Source organism: Vicugna pacos, chromosome 14 (assembly GCF_048564905.1).
Source record: "Vicugna pacos chromosome 14, VicPac4, whole genome shotgun sequence".
Classification (NCBI taxonomy): domain Eukaryota; kingdom Metazoa; phylum Chordata; class Mammalia; order Artiodactyla; family Camelidae; genus Vicugna; species Vicugna pacos.
The window spans coordinates 34,540,548-34,565,801 of NC_133000.1; the positions used below are offsets into that span (position 1 = coordinate 34,540,548).

The 25,254-nt window shown below is 41.9% G+C and overlaps 1 protein-coding gene across 1 annotated transcript in view; it reads right to left on the reverse strand.

The window, feature by feature from the left end:
* The window catches only part of LOC140701240 (trafficking protein particle complex subunit 9-like), a 241,850-nt gene that overhangs the window by 64,652 nt on the left and 151,944 nt on the right, over positions 1 to 25,254 (reverse strand). Inside the window, exons 2-3 of the mRNA XM_072976664.1 lie at positions 14,823 to 14,966; positions 13,572 to 13,632 (exon numbers count right to left, since the gene is read on the reverse strand). Of these exons, the coding sequence (XP_072832765.1) occupies positions 13,572 to 13,632; positions 14,823 to 14,848 (87 nt within the window). The 5' untranslated portion in view covers positions 14,849 to 14,966. The remainder of the gene's footprint in view (positions 1 to 13,571; positions 13,633 to 14,822; positions 14,967 to 25,254) is intronic.

The window sequence follows — 25,254 nt, forward strand, 5'->3', positions numbered from 1 at the left end:
CAGGAGCACAGGTAGGGCCTGGCCTTTGCTGTCTCTGTGTCATCACAGTGAGACAGGATGGAAGGGGGAAGAGCACAGCCATTCAAGGAAGGCCACCGCAATTAACAAAAAAATGGTGAAGGATTCAAACCCCAATAGGTCTTGAGGCTCAGGATGAAGAGATTTAACTTCTAGCAGATCTTGAGATTCAGTAAACACCCATTGTAATAGTAACGTGGTGAATAACATGCCCCAGGCAACATGGCAGTCCCAATGATAGCCACAAAAGGTCAAAGGGTGGGAAATGGCCAACTCCCTGGAAATCCCAGCCCCTTGCCCTAAGGCTGGTCCTTCTACTTATTAGCATATGAAACCACCAAGCCCAAGAAAACAAGCAACACAGCGCCACCTCGCGGTCACCACTCTCTTTCCCTCTTTGGTGAAGGCCCACACTCTGTCTGTGAAGTGTGTACCTACTTCTAATCTGAGCATCAAACCCCGACACCTCGTGAAGTTTCTCTTGCCTATCAATGTATCTCTCTGAATAAATATACCTTTACTCAACACTGGCTTGCTCTTGAATTCTTTACTGCATGAAGTCAAGGAACAAAATCTGGTGGGGCACATCCCAGGGACTCAACAAAAGCCTGGGACACAGCCCTTCTCATGCCCAACGTTTTTTTATTCTTGTATCAACAGGACTGGTCTGTGAAGGGAGGTCTGAGACCCCAGCTAAGGGACAGAACCAGCCTCCAGGGCTCCAGCTTGCAGGCAGCCTCTCCCCCAGCATGGGTCTTGGGGTCTGCCCGGTTCTCTGTGTTTCTCTGTTGTGCTGACTCCCCAGCCAGACAGCGTACTCCTAGGCCTGTCCCCACAAAACCCTTCTCTCCAAAATACAAGCACATCATGTCACAATCCTCTTGTTCAACCAGGAAATGTTAGCCCACTTTTTTCCTCCCCAATAAAGTACCCAACTGTCCTCCCTCCCATCACATCACTTCTTTTTTTGTGAGAAATCTGCACTCGCCACACCCCATCCTGAACACAGGTGTCTTGCTGGCTGTGACCGAGATGTTTCTTTCTCACATAGCCTGCGTCCTTTCTCTTTCCCCTTATTACCTTAAAAAAGCCTTTCCTGAGTCACCCACCCCACTGATTCTGAACTCACAAAGTGCTGAGGTTGCAGTCACTATGTGCATACCTCCCAGGTTTTGGCCAGGTTTCCATCGCAAGATCTTCATTAAGGAGCTGCATCAAGAAGTTTAAAGAGGCTATTCTTACATCTGAGTGGAGGAGCCTGCAAAAGATTTACATGGCTTTGAAGAGAGAGTTAACCAGGGACAGAGAAGTCACGGGTCCTAGTCAAAAGTTTCATGAGGCAAAATGTTCTCCCAAGGCTCAGAGTGGCTTCTGAACATGGAGTCGGCAGGAAGGAGGTGACAGGCAGTGAGTAGGGTGGGTGATACAGGGTACGCTCCCCCAGCCGGGAAAGAATAGGTTTTTTTCTAGTTTTCCAAACAATTTCTTACTGCCTTTTTTCCCTTATTACCACATACCATTTCCTACGAATTAAGCATATCAAGGTAAGTCATTTGGGCCACTTGGGAGAAGCTACATGATGCCATTCACAGGGCCGGGACATGACAGCCACACCAGTCAAGGTTGAAAGACCAGTGGGAATATTTCCATGGTAATCATGGGCATGCAGCAAACTCCCCAGCTTCAATGACCTCCTCTCAAAGTTGGCGCCAATAAAGCTACCAGTCAAAATGCGTGATGATTATGGCCAACATCTGTTTATTAGTTAAGTGCCCGAGACAGCTGTCGCTTAATGAGGAATGAGTAAGATCAATGAGGCCCTGTCTACCTGGCCACACGCGCCCTGCCTTCCTGCCTTGGTGCAGCAGCAGAGTTAGTTAAGCTGAGATGAACGCCCCCAGAGCAGCCCGACGGGAAAGCTCCCAGCTCTGCACGGCGAGACGTGTTCCTTTCCTTCTCAGGGCTGATCACAGTTTGCTGTCGTCTGTTTTTATGTTTATCCCTTTTGTAACTGCCTCTCCTCCGGAGATTTTGCTCAAGCAGCACGGGGCCAGTTGTGTCTTGCGGCCTGCCGGATATTTTGGGCAGGGAAACAGCCGAGCCCACATCTGGCTCTGGTGCTGAACGGAGAAGGCACAAGGCCCAGGGGCCCATGCTGAACCGAGGCCCCTGCACCCAAAATTATGGTCTGAATTTGGGCAAATTACATAGTCTTTTTTACCCTGAGATTCCTCATCTGTCTATGAAAATAACTGCCCATGGAACACAGAGTTACAAGTATTAAAGGAAATCACCAAATTCACAACCTAGCCAAGGGGCTACCAGTGCATCCTCAACAGATAAATACTGCCTTTACGGCTCTGACACACGCCAAGCTTGGTGGCCGCACAAAGTGTAAACTGCTAAGTGCCAGTGTGTTAAGTGTTTCATGTGTGCTATAATACCCTTTAGAACTTACAACAATCCCAGGAAGTAACGAATATTATCATGCCCATTTCACAGATTCACCAACAGGTTAAGAGTGGTTACATTCTAGTCCAAGGCGCTATGGTGAGGTAATGGCGATTTCAACGTGAATATGGCCCCAGGCCTGGGCTCCATCTCTGTCTCATCCACCTGACCACTTGCCTATGAAATCCACCTGTCCAATACCCAAGTTTGAAGCCGGGCAGCTCTTAAATGCAATGTGTGCCACCGTTTGTCTATGTTCCTTAATTACCATAAACAGTTCTCAGAAAGCACTTCAGAAAGGAAAGTTGGACTCACGTCCCTGCCCACAAAGAAGAGGAATTCTGCCTTGCCTTCTCCTGTAACGTGCAGAAACCCTTCCCATTCACCACCGAATCCTTTTGTATGCTTCCTCCGTGTTCATGTTTGCACACGGCTTATTAAAGTAGAAGTTACCTGCAGTAATTCCATCTCGGTTCCTTTCCAAGGTTCCAGATTATCCATAATCAGGGTAATATCATAATTTTCTGTGAACGAAAATACTACAATGTGAATGAAAATACTGCAACCATGTCACTAAACAAAGAATGCTGAAAACAAGTCATCAGCGACTGCTGCCGCACCCCAGTGAAAACAGGCCTGCAGCCACTCACAACGGTGCCCTCTGAGCAGACTCAGAATAAGAAAGGACAGATTACTGGCCCTAGATAGCTAGGTGCTTGTCTAAAGAATATATTCAGTGAGCCCAAAGGTTGGCTTCCTCCCATATATTGAAAAGCACTAAATTCTTGAACGTGAGATACCTGGCTTTCTTTAGATAGCAAGCAATGTTTTATTGTTCTAACTACCTGGTCTTTGTTGTAAAGCTCCTGTATAATCCTAGCTTCTCCCCTACTCTTGGGAGCAGTCCCTCAGAGTGTTCCGAGAGGCGGTCATCCTGGCTCGAGTCCTCCTGACAAATAAAACATAACTCTTAACATTCAGGCTGCACGTTTATTTCAATCAAGTCCCAGAATAGACACAACTCATCAGTTCTGTAATGGGACACACTGGATCAGGAACCAAAAGAGTGTAGTAGTCCCGAAGAACTACGGCTCCTTCTTTCTTCCTGTCATTATACAATCCCACCAGAACTCATTACTTTGCTGTCTGCCCCTCTGGCAACCAAACTCATAGAAGAGTGAACTCAGCAGAGCACCATGCTGGGGAGAACCCCCCGCAGCAGCACTGCAGGCTGCCTGCCCTCCCGCACGCTCTGCCGACCGCTAGTGTCCTCCGTGGAGACCAGGTCAAAAGAGCTGTTCCCAACAACTGCAAAGTCCCACATATTAAATAAAAACATTTTATTTTATACGATATGTTACGTATATACCCATCTCTGAAAACAGCTTTGCCAGAAGCCCAAACCTTCAATATTAATATGCAAAGGCAAACCCGGTCCCCAAGGGAAAACAAGTCTTAAGACGACGCTAAGGCCTCCAAAGTCCTCTCCACGACAATGAACCAAACTGCCTGCAGGTCTGCAGCTGCAGGAGGCTACATGTCTGCTTTTAAAGCAGCCCCTTCCTGCCCTCGTGTGCTACAATGCCCTTTTATGCCCTCCCATCGCAGGGCAAGAGCAGCCGCTGCAGAAACTTGCAGGGGCCTCAGAGCCAGGGAATATGCCCAGGTCACACTGCAAACCTACTGCCCGCCTCACAGCCCCCAGCCAGCAGGTCACCTGGAAGTCACAGCAAGTGCCCCAATCCAGAAGTCTCTTCATTTGCCAGCACAACTGATCACTGGTCTCCAACCTTCGTCAGTTTTGCACAAAACAGCACCTTCTACTGTGAAGCGGGTGGTTTTCGCTTCTGTGCCCCATCCTTACTGGAAACGTTAAGGGAAACCAAAAGGCCTCTTCTCAACCCTTTTCTGATGACACCCTCCCACCCACAATACTCATATGCTCAAGAGTTTGGATCCACGTGATTTTGTTTCCCTTATGCTAAGTGGCTCAAAACACTGCGAGATTCTTTCTCCTTTGAGTGTATTAGCACTCCGTTTCTCGGCTTTAATCTGTTTTTGTCTCTCTCTTCAGTGTCCCTAGAAGTTGCCACCTCTTACTCCCTTCAGCAGCCTCTCTCCCAACATCTATTCTAGGGAATCAGCTGTGATGAGGGGCCCGAGGGCAGTCACAGAAGATGCAACTAAGGCACAGAGAGGCTACATAATTTGCCCAAGAAATCACCTTGAGCCACCAACAGAGTGTGTCACGTCCCTCTATTTAACAGTTATGCTAAGCAAGTTAACTTTTTGTAGATTATGTTTATAAACAGATGAGAAATCAAAATACATACAAGGACACACATCAACTCTAAGATGTTCATTAACTCCACTGTTTTGTTTCAATTTATTTTATTTCTATTAAAAAATTGAGAACCCCTGCAGCCTATATAGCAAAATGTTACTGGGGTTTAAATCCAGAATATAGAGGGGTTATGTCATTACTCATTCTTATATGTATGTTCAGAAGACAAAATGATTTGAAAGTCTCTCTCCCCATCCCCTACTCACTACTGGCTCTCACCAGAGCTCCCAGATCACACATCTAATACCTTTTCACTTTACCCACAGCTGAACTCATCAGTTTTCCCCCAGAACTCCCTCTGCAGCTTTCCGTCCTCAGAACACAGCAGGACCATCATTTAACTCATTAATCCACCCAGAAACCTGGGCCTTACTCCATCCTACCTTCACAGACAGCATTGATCCTTTCATTTTAACCATCAAAACATGCCTTCAATCTGTTCGCTTTTACCCACTGACTGTCCCACCGCTCAAGTGGAAGCCACCAACACTGCCCACCTGGACTCACGAGTCTCCCAAGTGGCCCCACAGCCACTCTTTAGACAAATGGGATTGTGTCACTCCCGCGCTTTTTGGACTCTTCAGACCCAATTTTCTTAGAAGAAACTTCAATTTCTTCACCTGGTGAAGGTCTTTGCCATGAAACTCTCAGCTCAGGGAGGGCAGGACCCGCCCTCTCCCCTTGGCCCCGCCCTCTGGCAGAGCTTCAGCTTGGGAGGACCTGCTGAGCTAAATCAGCCTGTATCCTAAACCTGGTCTTGAGTTCTTAGCAAACAACTTCACTTATCCATACAAATCCAACGTAGATTAGAAAGATTTTAGATGTTGAGCTAGACAATTGATTTGGGGATTTTGCACTGGCAACCTGCAAGTATATGTTCTAATGATTGTGTCTTGTTAAAACCACACACAGATTAAAGGAGTATTTGTGGAATGTCTTCGGAGTAAAAGGGACTGTACTTTTACAGATTTTATGTTTTATTACATGAACAACCAGGACAGGGTCACAATTGGAACCGCCTCACAAGTGACAGAAGACAGGTGAGACGCATATAGCAACAGGTCACAAAGATGGTAAGAGTAAAGTTGTTTATCCAACCCCCGCAAAAATTCCTCCAAGAACAGAAAACTCAGAATTTTGAAAATAAAATTCTATCATCTAAAGAAAGAAAATAAATAATCCTCTTCATCAGGGTTTCTAGATCTGACTGCAGAGTTATTAGCAGGCCATACTGAATCCTAGCACAGAAAAATCAGATGGACTAGTGGTGAGTAAGTTCCAGGAAAATGGCAGTAATTCCTCCACTTGAAAGAGGACACACACTCACTTGTTGAAGGTGACTGTAAACCGCATTCTGCAGAAATTCAGAAGATTGAGACACCGCTTCTACATGATGATGACACGGAAGGACGGCTTGGATGCATGCTTCTAACTGAGTCACCGGCATTCTTACACAGCAGGGTGAAACGGAGGCCCTCAGCCAAGAGCACAGATGTTCCTGTCATGTATCCCAGATCGTGCCTCGGGGACTCAGTGTCCTGTAGCAGTGCGGCCCCAGGCGAGGACCCGCAGCGTGGCCCACGCAAGCAGGAGGGGCACTATGCTTGAGAAATCCCAACCCCGATGGGGGCAAGACGGGCTGGTGGGGTTGTGTGAACCTATAAATGCTCATAGAAATAAACCTGCATACATTCACGTGATAAAATTAACTGTAGCAGGCTATTTAACAAAATTTCAATTATCAGTGTTAATTTTACCATTCCTTTCCTCTTGTCCCCTGCACTCTGAGACAGGCTTAGGCTCTCTCACACATGCAGCTCTGATGCAATAGTTGTGAATTTATTTTATTTTGCTACAAGTGTTTTCGCTCCCAGTGTCGCTGTGACTGTCGTCTCTTAACACAGTCAGATGTCTTCCTGGATCTCTCCCTGTGTTCCTTGCTCCTGCTTCTCAGATCCTGAGATAAAGAACAGGTGAAGGCATATGACTGGGAATGTCAATGTGGACTTGATCAAAGTCCTCAGTGACCCCCTAGGTGAGTGCTGCCCACCCCTTACCTTCGATTCTCAAGGTTCTGCCCAGGGTGACATCCAGACAGGAGATATTCCTGGGCCCAATTAAGAGCTGTGTGGCTTGGGTGCGGGGAAAGGTGCAGGAGCTGGTTCCGTAGCCGGTCACTTCCATATCTCTGCTACTCTCTCTCCCGAGGCCCCGCTGCCAAGCCCCCAGGCTCCCTGATATTCTGTCCTTCTCTTCTACTCTAATTCAAGCCCTTTTCCTCTTCCTTTACTCCCTGATTATCCCCAGCTGGAGTGATTTTCCCATCACAGATTCTGAAAAATTTTCCTGCAGCTGAAAAACAGGTCTCCAGAGGTCAATGCCCATATGGTGGTTCCTGAAGAGAGCCCCTGGTTAGGGGGACCCTCACCAACCATCACGGGACATCAGGCATGTTGCAGGGTCGACCACCCCCAACAAGAGTTTGCTGTGAACCCAAAGCACGCACAGCATCCCTGCTCACTAAAGTGTAGTTTTAGTCCTTTATTAAGAAGCAAAAATAAAAAAATTGCTCATGTATCTTACTAAAATTATTTATGAGGTAGAAAAAGTAATTCTAATAGAAAAGAACAAATTTCACTCCATGTTAGATGTGTTCGTCTGACTTTAAACCTGTACCTTGTTTTCTAGGCTCAGACTTGCTGTTTCTGCACCTTTTGTAAAAGAATGTTGCCTTTAGCCTGAAATACCCAGGAGGGCCTATTCTCCAGGCTCTGATCTTTAAGGATATTAGCTCTTCTACACTTATGTACAGATGGCAAGTTGCAAAATAGAGAATAACCTTTCTTTTTTTTGGAGGTTATACGGGGGCACCATAATTTGACCCACATGGACAGCTGCAGGAACAAAGGATTCCAAGGAGAAACAATTCGTACAGCAAGAAGTTTGCAACAACCAGCCACATCCCCGCCGCTTTTTAGTATAAAAGGAGACTGAATTCTGCCTTGGGGAAGAGAGTTCTACTGGATATCAATATGCCATTTTCTGGGTCTGCCGTCTTTTCAAATAAAGTCACTATTCCTTACTCCAACATCTCATCTCCCGATTTATTGGCCTGTCATGCAGCAAGCAGAACGAGTTTGGACTTGGTAACAAAGTGACTGCATTAGAGGTAGTATGTCTCCACTGTTTCCTCATTTCCAGAATGTCACAACCTATCAGTTTTATATGCTGTTGAACAACACGAACAAACAACCTATTATACAGAACTGATTCCAAGAAATAAAATTATTTCTACTCCTTCAAACATTTTTTTCTTTTTTTTGTTTTGTTATGCTTATTGAAAAGAAAAGTCAAATCATTTTATTTCACGTATTTTTTAAAGCTACATATTGTAAGTACTACAAAGATATTTAAATTGCAATAAAATTGTTCATATATTAGTATAAAGATATATACACAATCAATGCAGATTAGGAAAGGAGTAGATATTTACTAAAAATCCACTGCACATCCAGTCTTTTACAAGCATATCCTGGAATATAAACTCTATTATCCCGGAGTCCCCCACCCCAATTCTCACTGCGGAGTCCCTTAGTAATCAACTACCAAGGCACCAGCATAGAACCATGCAATCACTATTTTAGGTATAAATGAGTGTATTAGCTCATTCAATTCTAAAACAGAAACCTTAAAATAAATACTGAACTTATTTACAGATAAACAAATTTGGACACAAAAAAATACAGTTTCTCCCCCAAGACACAAAGATAATAATTGGTAAAGGCAAGATTTGAACTAATCTGCCTGATTCTAAAAGCTAAGGTGGGAATCCCCTTTGACTTTGGAGGTACAGCAGCACAACCTATCACCCTATCTTTGTTCAGTTCTAGCTTTAGACAGCCTGAGACAGCACCCCATTCCAATGGAACTCGAGGGCAAACAATAACAATAAGGATTTTATATTCAGTATTTTCTTAAGTCTCAATTATATAAAGTGTCAGCAGATCAGCAGAAAACTCTGGGAAATATGAGTGGGTCCAGAGCTTTTTGCTGATAAGAAACTCATTCTATCAGGACAGAGTGACCTTCCCATGAGAGGCCTCATGTACATAAACTAAAGGCAGCTGAGCAATGAAAACTAGCAAGAACATGGAACTCAAGCAAGAAGGATGCCTGCCATCCCCTGCCCAGTTGCCTCTTCACCCACGTGGACAAGATGGCAGAAGATCCAGGTTCTTGTCCAAGTGACAACATAATGGACTCTCACCCATGAAATGTTATGACTCTATGCTGTCTTAAGTCCTTTCCAACTAAAATATGATGACACCAATATCTCAGCAGAATGTCTATGTCTCCACTTTCTCTCTTCTATTAGGAGACTATATCTATGGCTACAAAGCAGAAATTCAATTAAAAACACCATGCACGAAGCCTGGTGAAAGTCTGTGTAAGAGACATTGTTCTCACGCTCAGTGAGTGAAAACTCAGAAAAAGTGGTCCTTCTCCCTCTGCAAGTGGGAGGTAGCCTGATTGTGTGTGTGTGTGTGTGCACACGTGTGTGTGTGTAAATCAAATACAACGTATTCTGGGATGTGCACAGATTTTTTTTTATGTTACTATTATTTCGTGAGAATGAGTCTACCTTTAAATTAATTTGAATCTATTATTCTGAGAGAGTCTCAGGCTCTTTTGGTGGAGGATGGGAAAGGGGAAAGGAAAGGAGGAAAGAAGTAAATGAAGCAAAGCTGTAAGAGTACTGCTAGGGAAAGGCAAGACATTAATTTTGTTCCTACTTGCATCACACACAAATTAGGGACTGGCTTTCCCCCATGTCTTGTCAAGCACTGAGTTGCAGAAGAACAGGCAACAGCCCTTTTCTCACTGAGCTTGTGACTGTACGTGACATCTTATAGACACAAATTATTTAACCTGATCAAACACTCTAGCAGCAGGATGTAATTCTCCTACTTTGAGAGACAAGGAAACAGGAAGTGAAAGAGGGTATATAGCTTGACCAAAGTCAGAGGACAAGTAAACTAAAGAGGATGAATTCAAACTCAGATCTGAATGCAGAGTCTGATCTTCCCACTACTAGGGCTGGAAAATCCTTAACACACAGGGTCCCCAGCTCCTCTGCATTGTTCCTGGCACCAAGCATTTCCCATGGCGATGGTCTCCAGTTCTCAGACACAGCGCTCTGTGCAGCCAATAACCTCCATTCGACCTTGATCATCTACCTGCCACGCCCACCAGGCTTCACCATACAGGCAGGAAAGCTGGCTTTCAAGTGCATACAAAGCCACCCCTGGTCTAACCTGGACTCTTCAGCAGCTTTTCCAGCATAAAGGCAGCCATGAAAGTGCTCAAAGTTTGTACATGAGCCACACTACCTCTCTCCATCTGTCTCCCCACGTATACTACTTAGCTATGACCATTTTGAGAGTCTTGGAAACAAATTTTTAAAAACAGAAAAGAAAGGATTCTGTAACAAGTACTTAATACTTTCAATTTTAAATGAGAAGTTACAAAGTGAGTATTTACAAACCGAATCTGCCTTCCTAGGTGTCAGTTTTAACAGTTAAAAAATATAATAGCAAAAATTTCTCACTTAAAAAGTTAACAAAAACATCAACAATAATCTGGAATAAACTCAAAAACAATGCCCATGTTGTATATGGAGGAAGTACAGGACTGTACTGAGGGGTAAAGTAAGAAGTGTGAAAGTAGAGACATCAACCTTTTGTATGGAGGAAAGCAGTTTTGTAAAGATGTACGTTCTCCTAAAGATAATTCAAAATTACTAAAAAATCCCATGACAACACTTATCCTTTTTTTAACTTGAAAAAATTATATCAGAATTCTTCAGGAAAAATGAAGTCATAATAATAGCAAAGAAAAATAGGGATCGAAAAGCAAATCAAAAAATTGCACTGTCAGATATTAAATAAATTTTTACAATATGTAAGATATAGTGCTAGAGTAAGAAAGTAAGATTGACAGAAATAAATCATGAGCTCAAAAAGAGACTCTAGTGTACATAAGTATTTTTTACAGGTGGGATTTCAAATTAAAAAGCAAAGTATGAATTCAATAATTGTCTTGGTACAATCAGAGAATCCCTGGAAAAAACAAATTCTTTTCCAGTCATAATGACCACAAGAAAAATTACTGAAAGTGATGTAAATATTAGAAAGTACTAATAAGAGCAAATACAACTCTTTGCTCATATCAATTCAGCTTCTCCTCACTGTAACAAGTACCATTACCATCTCCATCTTAGAGATTAAAAAAAGCTACAGAAGAAATTTATACCATTATAAGAAAGCATTTCTAAGAATAATATCAAGAATAAAACCCAAAAAGAAGACATTTACTATCTAAAGGTTATTTTGGGCCACAACAAAAATGAACCTACTGAACAAATTGAAAGGCAAAAATGACAAGTAAAAGCTCTGTGATACATGTTGATGAAGACAAGGGGCTAATGTTCATAATATTCATAGAGCTGTCACAAAGCAGCAAGAAGCTCCCTCACTTAAATATTTGCAAAGGACAAAAGGGATCATTCACTTTTTAAAAGTTAGGTGGCTAATGAGTGAAAAATGCTCAATAGCACATTGGTCATAAAGTGCAAACTAAAACAATGAAAATCATTTTGCTCATCATATTGGCAAATATTTGTAAAAGATATTCTAGCTAGTGTCCATTTTTGAGACAACAAACTGTGAGCGATCTTTTGGAGGATGACATGTCAATGGATATATAAACCCTGGAAAACGTGTGTACACACAGGCTGAACTTCACTTTTAGGAATCGTTTATTTACGAAAAGAATCAGTTCAAAAAGATGTACTCATCAGAGCATTTACACAGCACTGTTTACATTGGTGGGAAGAAATGCTGAAGTGGAATCTTACCCAGGGATAGAGAATTGGTTACAAAATTTATTCTACATCTTTTCATTCCCCACAGGAGAAGGAATTTCTAGATTCACTTGAAAGGAGCCTGTGATTTATGTAGTTGTCACATCCAAGGACTAAATTTCCAGAAACCTTAACTAAAGGAATACTCATACAAGATCACAGGAATGTTTGTACAAGAAGGATGCCAGTCAGACACCCTTTCTGACAGTGGAAAATGGAGAAAACTTAAGTGTCCACCATCAAGACAATGATGCGGTAAATCACGGTGAGCTGTGGCCACTAAAGTTCCGGTGTTTCGGCGTGGTCCAAGGCCTTGTCCACAGTACTCTCCCACGAAAGGTGTCCTTACACAAGAGACCAAACCTGCACATCAGGAGACCACTCTACTCTATCTGAAAGGACCAGGTGAGTCTGGAGGGAGAGGACGTCTGTGATATATACCTTAGTGAATAAACCGAGCTGCAGAAAACATATAGTATGGCCTTATTTTTCAATAAAGCTTATATACACACACATATACATAGATTTCTCATATACGTTTATGTATGTGTATATATATATGACATAGGCCTAAAGGTCATGAAATATATACTCCACATTGTCAGCAGTTTTTACTCTCAGGAAAAAAGGGGAAGGGAAATAGAGGACTTTCGGTACCACCACAGTTCTCTTTTCAGTATTCCAGTTAAGTTTACTTGGAATTTAAAAGTTTACTTAAGTCCAAAGTAAAATGGACGGGGATTCCACAACACAGAATGCTATAATGGTCATTAAAAATCATGCCAGCAGAGATAGAATACTGTAAAAAAAATTGTAATAAGCCGAATGGAAAATGGAGGTCTCCATACAGCAAACAGGCACACAGTGCTCGCTGGTTTTTATGACAGAGTTAATACACACTGATGAAAAGAACAGAAAATAGATTTTAAAGTGTTAATTATTATCTCTGAATACTGGGAACAGGATAGACCCTTTTGACCCTTTTTTCAGACTTTTATATTTAATACACATTATTTTTCATCTGAAAAATGCATTTTTAGATGTCTAGTACCACACATTGGAAAAAATACATGAGTACTTACAGAAACAAATAACTAGGAGACACCGCAGCACCATCACACAGTGCAGAATGGGTGATCCTGAATAACACCACGCAGTTACATAAGGACCCAAAAAGTGAAAGCACCCGCTGTAACAGGGTGCGGCCCCCTTCTATTTGTCAGTTGTGCCTTCAGGGCTGAGGCAGTTCTGAGCACGGCCAGTGTCAGTGCTGGTGTCTGGATGGATGCCACTGGAGGTGAAGGCACCTGCAAGCCGAGAGAAAGAACAGAAATCATCCTCTGCTTTTTCTGTCTTGTTCCTTTTTCACTTTTAAAGAGAGGCGGAAATAAGATAAACTGAATCTTCCCTACTGAAATTTCAGTATTGAGACAGTTTTATATTGTTCACAACTTATATTCTGCCTATAACTGTCTTTTCAACAAACCATTATATTTATTAAATGTTAATTAACTCAGTTAATTAACTACCTGTTGAAACCTATTAAAGAACATAACATGCACTACGTGAAAGCACCACACCTGCAGTGACTAGCACAGCTGTCTTGACGACAGTGTAGTCAGCCCCCACCATCCCGTGGCCCTGAGCTCCTGATGCTGGGAAGAGAGCACGCTGCCGCCTCAGGCGGAGAAATATGGTAAAAGCATTTTCTGAAATCTACAGCACTGACAAAACATAACTGATTAATCCCAGGCTCCTTTGAGGCTGTCATTTTCCGTTTCTGGCCAACACAAGTCAATGAGCAGAACCACCCCATTCCCGAGTCATGGGACTCACGTGGGCAGCAGTTTTGGAGAAATTTCCAGGTATAGAATGTAAACCAACTATACATAAAACTCTGAAAAAGAAAAGATGCAATAATCTGATTTTGGAAGACACTCAATATATTCTCCTAAGCCTTAGTAGTTGGAAAGGCTGGGCTTCTCCTAAGCCACTTATTTATTTCACAGACATTGAGCATCTCCCACAAACCCTGTTTCCCTGTGTGTTGGGAGCCTCAGGCACATTGATGCTGTCTATCTTATAAGTCACAAGGCAGAGGCGTGTGTCTCACGCCTGCAAATCTCACACAGGCTCAACTCTGAGCTTCACTGTCTGATATTGGCCCCATTTTCTCACCTGTTTATTTGGTATCTGTTCTTCTGTAAGCTGCCTGAAATGCTTCTTGAAACAAGTCAGAAGAATGAGTGGGTAGAGAAATGGACAGATGGACAGGTGAGAGATGGGCAGACAAACAGGGAGACTCCAAGAGAAGGGGAGCAAACAAAATTTCCTATGCAAAACCCTCTTCTAGTCAAGGAAGAAAACCACCACAAAGAAGTGTGAAGAGGCAGGTGGCTTAGGACTGTTTCCTGGATTCCATGAAAAGTCACACCAAGAGATGAGAGGGTAGAAGTATAAATAATAAAAGAAAAAAGCATGCATGTTTGAAAAATATATCTACATTAAGTACTTTCTAAAGAATAGATTCAAATCAGCAAGGCCCAATAACCCAATCCTTGGATATTAACAGAAGTGAGAATCCCTTCTCCAATCAGCAAGGCATCCATTCGGAGCACTGAGAGTCTACACGGTGTGGTCATAAAGGCGTCACCGCAAAAGCTGTGCTATCCTGCACTTGCGAGGAATGAGCAGGTGTGCTCGGGCTGCACACTCGCATCATTTACACCCCACAGCACCTCTACGGGGTAGGGAGGCCTAGCGAGCCCCGTCTCTGCAGGACAGAAAATCAGTCCTGGAGAGGCTAAGCCGATCTACCAGTTCTCCATCTCACAATACTTGTCACTCCAGAGCAGGACTCGAACTCGGACCCACGTTTGTAACCACAGTACTACCGTACTTTATGTGCTTTTTGTGTGTATAATACATTTGTTTCTGGCATGAAAGGGTATTTAATAAATGATTGGTTGTCTTGTCTATCTCATTATCTCACAATCTTTATATTTTTGAATTGTACACTTCCCCTGGAGAAATGAACGGAAAGAGCAGTGGTCAGAATGAGGTGGGGCTCCATTCTTTATCTGTTACCTCATCTCATCCAAGTCCCCAAACATGGAGAAGGAGCAAAGGTTTTCTTCATCATTTAAAGAGAGGGCTCCAGTGATGGTGACTTACTCAACTCCAAAACCGAGTCTGGGGGAAGGGCACATGCAGCAACGAGAACAGTATCAACTGTAGGAAAGCGAAAAGAGCTCAGGGGATGGTCAATGGGTCAGCCTGATTTAATTTCAATCGATAATACAATAACACACTCTAAAAATACTAGCATGCAACGGATTTGATCTTTCTTGGCATCTAGCAAGTTTCCACAGCCCACATGTAACATTATCATGAACTAGTGAAAGGATGAGTCCACAGACAAGAAAAATCAATGCCACAGGCAGGCTGAAACCCAGGCTGGAAGAAAGGAAGGGAAAGGGCATAGTTAAGAAGAGGGGAAAGTCTGGGAAAAAGACATCATCACAAGGACTCTCAAGCATCATCCAGCAATCATATAATCATTCTTTCAAGAGAGAGTTACTTAGGTCCTATTTTGTGCGAGATTTTACAAAGAGCAGAGAGACCCCAGCGTCCATGGTGGCAGCAATTTGCGGGGCTATATTACAATTCAAATCCCGGTAACTTGCAACTTGTACTCAGTATAAAGGGAAAAAATAAAGTAAAATAATACTATGTAAACTCTACACATTGCTGAAAAAAAATTAAAGAAGACCTAAATACCTGGACACACAACGCAGATTCCTGGATCAGATTACAACATTCCTGGGATGGCAATGGTCCCCAGAGCGATGCAATCATACAACGTGGTCTCGATCACAATCCCAGTGGGCTCCTCTGCAGAAACTGACTAGCTGCTGCTACAATTCCTATGGGAATTTGAGGGTCTCAGTAACCAAAACGTACTTGAAATAGAAGAACAACGTGAGAGGACTTGTAATTCTCAATTTCAAACCTTACAGCTGTATCTCCAAGTGAGATTAGAGGCCATTTTTAAGTTATTATTTTGTTTATCCTTATTTTCTAAATTCTGTACAATGAATATACCTGTTAGAATAAGAAAAATAAAAAGTAAGGTATCTTTTAAAACTTGCACACCGATTCATTTATTGGGAAAAAATTATTTTAAATCTAAAGAAGTAAACAAATATCTAGTGAAAAAGGACTACTTAAAAACAAGTGTGCATTTACAATTTTCATAAATTCAAAACTGAAAAGCACAAACACATCAAGTTTCTTGGGAGACTCGTGAAAAATATTAATAATTATTTTCAAAAATTCTAATTGAAAAATGAAAACTCAAGAAAGGGAAATTCGTGATTGATAGGCAACTGCGAACACGTGGAGAGCAAAGGCCTTGAAATCACTGTTCCTTTAACTCTGCTACTAGCTCAATAGGAGAGGAAATTCCTCACTGAGGGGACAGTGGAATCCCATGCATAAGATAGGATACACAGTACAAACTGCAGTAGTATCGGGAGTGAATATGTTAGAAGAATTCTGAAGTTACAACATTGCTGAAAAACTATAAAAACACTGACAGACAGATTAAAACACACAGTCATACATATTATATAGAAACATGAACTCTGCTCCCATGTTGCATAGAAATACAAACATATTTGTTCATTTATGGGCACTGATTACTTTATCCCAGGTAGAATATTTCAACTAAAACAAATAATCAATATTATACTCCTATTGTCAAATGTACTTGATAAGTTACTCTGCTATGTAACCATATGTGTCTAAGATAGATCTAAAATTAGTGAAAAAGAGCTTTGTATGGTTTCTTGAATTCTTCTCAAAATTCCAAGCTTAATTTTAAAATAGATCTGAGCAGTATTTCTATATTATCTTTTCCCTTGTGAAATGAACAACACAGTCTTTTTTCAAAATTCTGTCCTTACAATCATTCACGAGCACAGTATCCTCACAAAACTGCTGGACAGCAGAGCACTATCCAGACACTGTGACCAAATAAATGAAACAGAAGGAAGACAGTGACCCTATTCTGGAGGGCTTATAGTCTGTGTCAACACTGGGGTTTTTACTTGATTGGTTTGATTGGGTAGCAAAATAAAATCAATCAAGTACTTTCTTCTTTGAGCATTCTATAAGTCATGACTGTTTTTAGTGTCATTAGCAGGAAAGACTTAAGCATGACTTGGTTAGGTCAACTAGCAACAATCATCACTGGAGAGTGAGTAATAAAGAAGTTAACTGATAGCAATGCTTCTGCCTACATGAGACCTAAAATAAATCTACACTGACATCCGAAAGGAAAATAAGGAAATGAGGTCCCCAATGAGAAAACAAACTAACAAGAAATCAAAAAAGGAAAGATGTATTCATTAACGATTCCAGGCAGTAGTGGAGCATGGTGGTGAAGATCACAGATTCTGGGGACAAACATGAGGGTCTGAACTCCCACAGCACTGGGTAGCTGTGACACTGATATATCAGGGAAATTTTCTGCATCTCAGTCTCCTATCCATAGACTGGGGACAACAACCGTACCCATCTCCTAGAATGTTCCTACAAATTTAGATATTTTATACATAAAAGTTTAAATAAAATACTTCAGATTTTAAATAATACCCCAAAAGCAGAAGGAACAAAGAAAACAGAGATAAATTGGAGTTCATCAAAATTTAAAATTTGCTTCAAAGGGAACCATACAGAAAGTGAAAAAACAACACACTGGAGAAAATTTTTTCAGATCATTTATCTAACAAGGAATTTGTATCTCCAAATGAAGAAAAAACAACCCTACAACTCAACAATAAAAAGGCAACTCAATTAAAAGGTTAATAAAGTATCTGAGAAGGTATTTTTCAAGAAAAATATAGAAATGTCAAATAAGCACAATGAAATGATGTTCAATAGCATTAGCTATAAGCGAAATGAAGTCAAAACCACTAGGAGAAACAGCTTCACACTCACAACAATAGGTTATAATAAAAAAAAAAGGGTAACAAGCACTAATGAGGACACAGAGGAAGCGGAGCGCACAGCCATTGCTGGTGGGGACGTAACACAGCGTGGCCACTTTGGAAAACAGCCTGGCAGGGCCTCAGAGACTTGAACATTTGGTTTCTGTCTGACCCAGCAATTCTGCTCTCTGGGCACACACGTAAGAGAACTGAAAACAAATATCCACATAAATAATACCACATGAGTGTTCACGGCGACATTACTCATCACAGACAAAAAGCAGAAACAACCCAAATGCCTATCACCTGGTGAATGGGTAAACAGAGGGGCCCAGCCATACAGTGGAAAGTTATTCAGCAATAGCAAAGAATAGAATAGTGACTCAGGCCACAACATGGACAAACATTGAAAACGTTACTGAGTGTGAAAGAAGTCAGTCACAATAGACGGTTCCACTTATATGAAGTGACTCGATTTACATGAAATGTCCAGCACAGGCAAATCCACAGATAGAAAAGTGGCTCCTTAGGGCTGGGGGAGGATGGGGAAGATGGGAATGTCTGCTTATGCATACGGGGCTTCCTGTTGGGGGGATGAAATTGTTCTAAGATAGACTGCGATGCACAATTCTGGGCATAGAGTAAAAACCGCTGTACATTTTAATGGGTGAATTGTATTAAAACTGTTAAGAACAAAAGCACCTCGGGCCAGTACCTTCCATTGTAAATGCAAATTGCTAACTTTTATTAGAGGAAAAAGAAACTGCCCTCAGCATGAAAGCAGGAGATTAGCAAATGTGAGTTAACCGAAATTGGACAAGAGCATTTCACTTGAAAGAGTTGCTGAGTGTACACGAAATATTCAGAAATAGGAAAATCACCTTGACATCACAAAGAACATTCTGCTTCAAATGCAGATCAAGAATTCGGCAAGCCCAGCTGCCGGAAATGACCAGAGAAGAATCCTGGTTCATAAAACTAGCACCAGAGCCAACAAGGAATTGGTGGTGAGGAAAGTAGGTGGCGAATATCTGGAACAGTTTGCTGCAAATAATTTCTCCACCGAAAATATAAAAATAAAATGAAAGTGATGAAATGGTCTGTTGACATCACGTGAATGGGCTTCCTTTGGTGCTCGACTGTTCTGTAACCCAGATTGAGAGATTCAGGAGAATCAGCATGGCTCCTGGGGGTCCCCAAAGGACTGCCCACCAGCACGCTGACCACCATCACATCTACCAGGGTTGAATTGCAGGGAAGAGACCAAGTTCTGAAAGGTACAGGAAATGTTGACAAGGGAAGAAAAGGCTGAGTTCAGTCCTGGGACAGAGGCCCGCTGAGCAGAGGCCAGAAGGCTGCAGGTGATCTGCTGTAGCCCTGGGGCAGGAAGGGATCACGGGGGAGCATATCTCAATTCTCTTCTCTCTCTCCCTCCAGTAGGAGAGCTAAAGCCTGCATCCTCCTCACCTGGAACTGTGGGTTCTGGCTGGCGGAAGTCTTACAGACACGGAATGATTATTCAAGACTCTGTGGAAAAAGTCAAGAAATCGAGAGGGAGTAGGGAGCCATCTCCATGAGCCTCTCAAATGTTCCCATATTTATTGTGTATAATCAAAGGGAAAATTCGTTAACAGTTGTGAGAGAGTAAGGAGGAAATTCGGGAAAGACAGTATGAGGCAGAGATTGTAGAATACACAATGAGTACAAAGGATTAGTGTATCTTTAGGGAAGTCATGGGGTGAGGGGAACAAGATACATTTTTTATATGTTCATTACAAAGCAGACCACCAGACAAGCCAGGTCCTTGTTTTGGGGATTATAGACTATCTAACAGCACACAAGCCCAGCGTTTATAGCTGAGGGTCTCGGTCCTTTGCAACCAGCAGAGTGCTATCTAAAACCTCAACTACACAAGCAAAGCATTGTCTCTGCTTTTTAAGGCAACGAGACTGGAGTGAGGATGCACCGTCACTTGCTTGCAAAGCAGTATCAAAGCATACTTTTTCTTCTTAAAGTTCAGAGGCGACTGGGCTGTGTTATAAATTGTTAACCCAATCATGGGCTCCCACATGGAACCATTATGGAGGACACCCTAGGATGACAAATCCTGGATGTGGGTCTTTTCCTGCCATCTTCAGCCACTCTAGCAGGGTCTAGGCACATCCGAGAATAACGATCCTACGGAACCACCCACTCTCTTAACTCCTGGTGCTTGAAACTTAATTTTAGCTCTACACAACTTAACGTAGAAAAGTTTCAGAAATAAAAGATATAATATTCCTTTTATATCTCATCATATTACTGATTTTTCTGATTGCTCTATGCTGCTTCTACTTGGTAAAACACCTCAATCTGCAGGTGAATTCAGTAATTTCCATTGTGCATTTCCAGCCAGTTTGGGCTCGCTAACTTCTATTGGTCAAATATCGATACACTTAATTGATTTCTTTGTTTATCAATTTCAGCCAGGTGGAGAGGGATTGTCACTCGTTTCCTCAGCTCAACCTCAACTCTTTTCTCATCAACTCAGGCCTCCTGAAAACAAAACAAAGTATTTGTTTCCCTTCTACTCTTTCCACAAACCCAACAGGAAACAGCCTGGAGAAAGAATTCAACACAAATGTTAAAACAAAAATCTATAAACCTGAAACAATACCATCTCCGAATCATGATACACAATGACATGAGAGTAATTGTGTCAGCCACAAAGCATGAGGGAGCCTGACTACCTGATTTCCTATTCTTCAAAGGAAGGAAGGAAGGTTTTCGTATTTTTTATTATCATTCTTGGTCATTGTTTCTGATTATGCCAAAAAATAGTTTATGAAATAATTATGCACTGCAATAACAGATTTTTAATGTATCAATTTTAGAAGGCATTCAGAGGGGATAGGAAAACCCACCTCTGTAAAACATGCAAAATTTCTTCCCCTGTTAAGAACACGAATACAAATTGCAACAGAGAATTCAAATTCTTGTGGAGAGGAGCAAAAGCCACAGAATCAAATCAAAGTCATTACAATGAGTCAATTTAAAATTCACTGGACAAACATGCTCAATGCATACAAATAATTTCAAAGGCACACTGCAAACCATTCACTTAATGATCTGCAGGCTAGAGGAAGAATTTCCCTCTTTAACAGACAACAGAAATCATTAGGGTGCCCCCACCAAACCTGGAGCAGAGAACAATCAGGTTTTTAACAGTTCTGATAAATCAGCATGTTCTAAAGATCAAAATCCAGAAATTTTAAACATTCATTCAAACCACAATGAACCAAGCACTTAAAGAAAAAAAAAAAAACACAAAGAAACTAAGCACAGAGATCATTTAGATAGATCAATGAGAATTTCTTGTACTGCTGGAAGAAAGAACAGGCTATAACCTTTTACTTGAAAAATAAAACTTCTTTTAAAGATAAATGCTAAAACACATTTCATCATTCATGTTGCCTTTAAAAATCTGAGGTACTTGTATCTGATCAGAAAAGCAATTCTGAGTAATAGTATGTTACAATTCACTGCCAGTTTGCTTTAGAAGAAAAGAGAAAAATTACTGTTTCTCATTCTGCACAAAGTTTAAAGTACCTCCCTGCCTCTATCTCCTACCATTTCCTAAACTCAATCTCCCTAAACTTTCTGAAACAAGTATGAGAAAGTCTTATTCTCAATATGCCAAATGACAAAAGAATATCAATTTATTTGTGTAAATATATGCCTACACCTTGAAATGGAGGCAAAAGTTATCAGAAGTCTATATGGAACTTCTTTCTACCTTCCTGAAATCACACACACAAACGTTCACACAGACACAGACACATACCCCCTGGATTACTGGGCACTTCACAAGCTTAGTACTTACAACTTGTAGAAGATAACTTTATAGTTAATTTAAAATACAAATCTGTCAGCTTTTGAAAGTCTTCATCATCTGCTAAACCATCTAAATATCAAAGAGACCCAATTAGCCTTCTCTGTAGAATGTAATTTCCTATGATGGCAAAACAGACCTTAAGAATTACTGGATTAAAGATTCATGTTTATCACTACCTATGATCGTTTTTAAGCACATTAACAGATTCAGAAATGTATGTCTCATCAACATTTATTCCTATAGAAATAGCATATGTGTTCAATTGTCTATAAAGTGACTAGTTCCCATGATGGTGTTTAAGAGCTATTTTGTGTATAGCAATATTTATATTCAAGTGCAGAAAAGGAGGGTGTGTATTACTCAGTTGTAGAGCACTGGATTAGCATGCACAATGTCCTGGCTTCAGTCCCCAGTACCTCCAAAAATATAAATAAACTAAGTGCATATTTAAAAATAAGAATAAACACAGGGAAATATACACAAAATGTTATGATATATCACAGAGAAAAAATGTGACAATGAGTGTGTATATATCCATGAATGACTGAAAAATTGTGCTGAACACTGGAATTTGACCCAACACTGTAAAATGATTATAAATCAATAAAAATGTTAAAAAAATAAAAATAAAAATAAATAAATAAAGTTGCAAAACAAAAAAAATAAGAATAAAGTTATAAAAAAATGCAGACTAAAAACCACTGCAACCTAGGTGCTACAATTATACTAAAAAAACAAGTGTTTCTATCAAATATTCACTATATGCCAATCACAGAGACAACCACAAGTCACACCTGGAGCATCACGTGTGATTCTCAACAACCCTACTAAGTAGACACGGATGAGAAACCCGGCTCTGAGGATGAGGAGACGGAGCTCGGAGGAGCCGGGGACGCTGACCGTCCTGCTCCGTGTGACACCGCGTCAGCCCAGGGCAAGCACTGACAGTGCTGCACTGAGGGGACACCCAGCTGCATGGACCCTTGGGGTACTGGGGAGCCCCAGAAAACACTAAAAATTTTTCAGTGAAAAACCAGCTAAAATATATTACACTGTGCTGCATCCTTTAAACAGGGAAAGTGACTGAGACCTTTTTGATGCCTCCGTGTCCTTTCTGCCATCATCAGTTACTTGCCCTCACAGCGCGACCAGTGAGGATCTGGATCCCATATGAAGTGCACTCAGATGGCAGAGCTTTTAAAGCTGTTTTATGAAGTTTGTAAGACTCTGTCTATGCTTCACAGTGGCGGTCATCCATCACTTCTCACCAGTGTGGACGTACCACCTGAAATCATTCCTTTCTGCTTTTTAAAATCCCTTCATCTACTCCAGAATTTTCAACAGCAAAGAAGCAGCTCAACCACAGACACTGGATAGCTTTTCACCAAATGGACTCGAACAGCCCATCTGACTACCTGGAAGCCCTTGTCTTCTATTAAACCCACTTCCAGGTACTTCATCATTTTCTGATTGGTGGACTCGGCCTCTGACTGGCCTACTCAGAGAGCTCCCAACCTCACATCCAGGGGTGGGAGAGGACCCTGCTGTTGGGGAAAATCAGTGAGGAAGGTGGACATACTTCAGCCACGTCTGCACGGGTAGAAGTGCCACAGCGTGCTCAGAAATTATACCGTCATCACCCCTGGGCTCCCATGGACTGGTTTCACATTAACCAAACTCATGAGACACTGATGCAAGAAAACCAGAAACTTAGCTTATTAATGTAACAGAAGACGTGAATCTATGAACCAGACTGAAATATCAGAGTTCAACCATGAGTACATTTTCTCCTCCACGGCCCAATCACGGGCAGGCAGTCACATGGCAAGCATGGACAGAAACGGAGCAGGAAATGTTTCTAGATTAACTCAATGGACTAAATTTCTATTATACGAACAGATCTACTGCCCAGAAGTCAATTAACGCCAATCACGGTGCACTCTCCGTGGACAGTGGCAAGACATGACAATGAGCACCCGTGTAACTCTCCTTTCCCTGTCCTTTATTGGCTAACTGATGCACAGAGGTACAAAGATTCAGGGATGCTGATAACGCTAAACACCCAAAGCCCATCTCTGGGAGCATCAAAACCAGACAGCCAGGGTTTAAATACCAGCTCTGTCAATTACTAGTTCTGTGATTTTGCCAACTTACTTACCCTCTGTGTGCCTCAATTTCCACACTGTAAAACTGGGATAATAATCAAACCTTCCTTACTCGCTTGTTGAGAAGATTGAAGGATTCATTTCTGTAAAACACTCAGAAAAGAATGTAGCACATTTTGGGTGTTCAACTAATGTCAACTTAATATCAAAGTGATTTACAAATCTCCCCTCTAATCATCTAATGTGTTTCCTGGCTAGCCTAAGTCCCAAAGAACATCCTTATTTCTCCTTTTATAAACTCTTGGGGAGTAACCTTATGATCCATCCAACCACCTGTTTAAACTGAGGGAGGGGATGCCTCCTAAACACTCCTCTGGGCCATGGAGTGTGCTTCTCCCTTCACACCCCTGGCCCCTGGCCCACAGCTAGCACTCATCACACTAACAGAGTGAGGTGTGAGTCCGGGGAGACAAGTGGGGCATGTGAAACCCTTCCTTTCACTCCAGTGTTGGTCACCATTGGGAAGCACCTGGGATGCTCAGCTTCATGGCAGGAAAGCCCTATGCATGAAGGGGCACGTCTTCTCAAGGGAAGGCTCGCTGTGGCCCAGAGCTTCATGGGACAGGGTGAGTCTCTACTTCTGGGACACAGTATCATGACACGCATTTTCCCACAGCCTTGAAGTTCATGGAGAACGTGGCTTCATCAGTAACAAAGAAGACATTTATCGCCTGTCTACTCTTTTGTGTCATCTCTCAGTTGGCTGCTGGAGACAACATGTGTATAAGTATTGGGTCTCCTTAAGCCCCAAAATATATGAAGTAACAAATAATTCTGTGGCTTAACATTGGTTCAGGGTGACTGTGTAACAGTTTTTACTCTGCTGATGCTAAATTATGGGTATAGGAACTATGGAACCTCCTCAAATATCTTTCATCATAAAAACAGCTCTTCTTATTTTCCTTATTTTCCTGTATATTCCTGTCTTCACCACAAAGAGCAGATACTATAAATTCCTGATGTAGGATGAGGCTGCCGCCACAAACTGACTCAGCTTGAAATTAATATCCAAGATGAAGCAGCGGATACACGTAAATATTCACGATTGTCAAGTCTGCTCACGGGTCTGGGCCCTTCACTGCCTGAACGGGGGTGAAATCCCCACCCGTGTCTGGGAGAGATACACGGCTCTTCCCGGGGTCACCCAGGCTTCACGGGCTATTTCCCCCCACAGACTGGCTTCAACGATTAAAAGCTCTCAAGGTATTTACACCATGCAAAACTAAAAGACATTTCTGCAGATGGAGCACTTCTCAGGCTTAAAACTTTTTTGCCTACAATCACCCAGGGGGAAAAAAGAAACATGACTCTGCAAAGTCTCTGACCCTCACCACTCACAGGAGTAGAACGGCCACAGAAGAAGATGGCACTTCACATTGCAGGATGAGAACAAAATAAAGACGCCCCAACAGGCACTCCCAGAGACAGCGCTCAGCAGTCTTCTGCACAATCACGGTTGTGCAGCCCTCATCACCTTCTATTTCCAG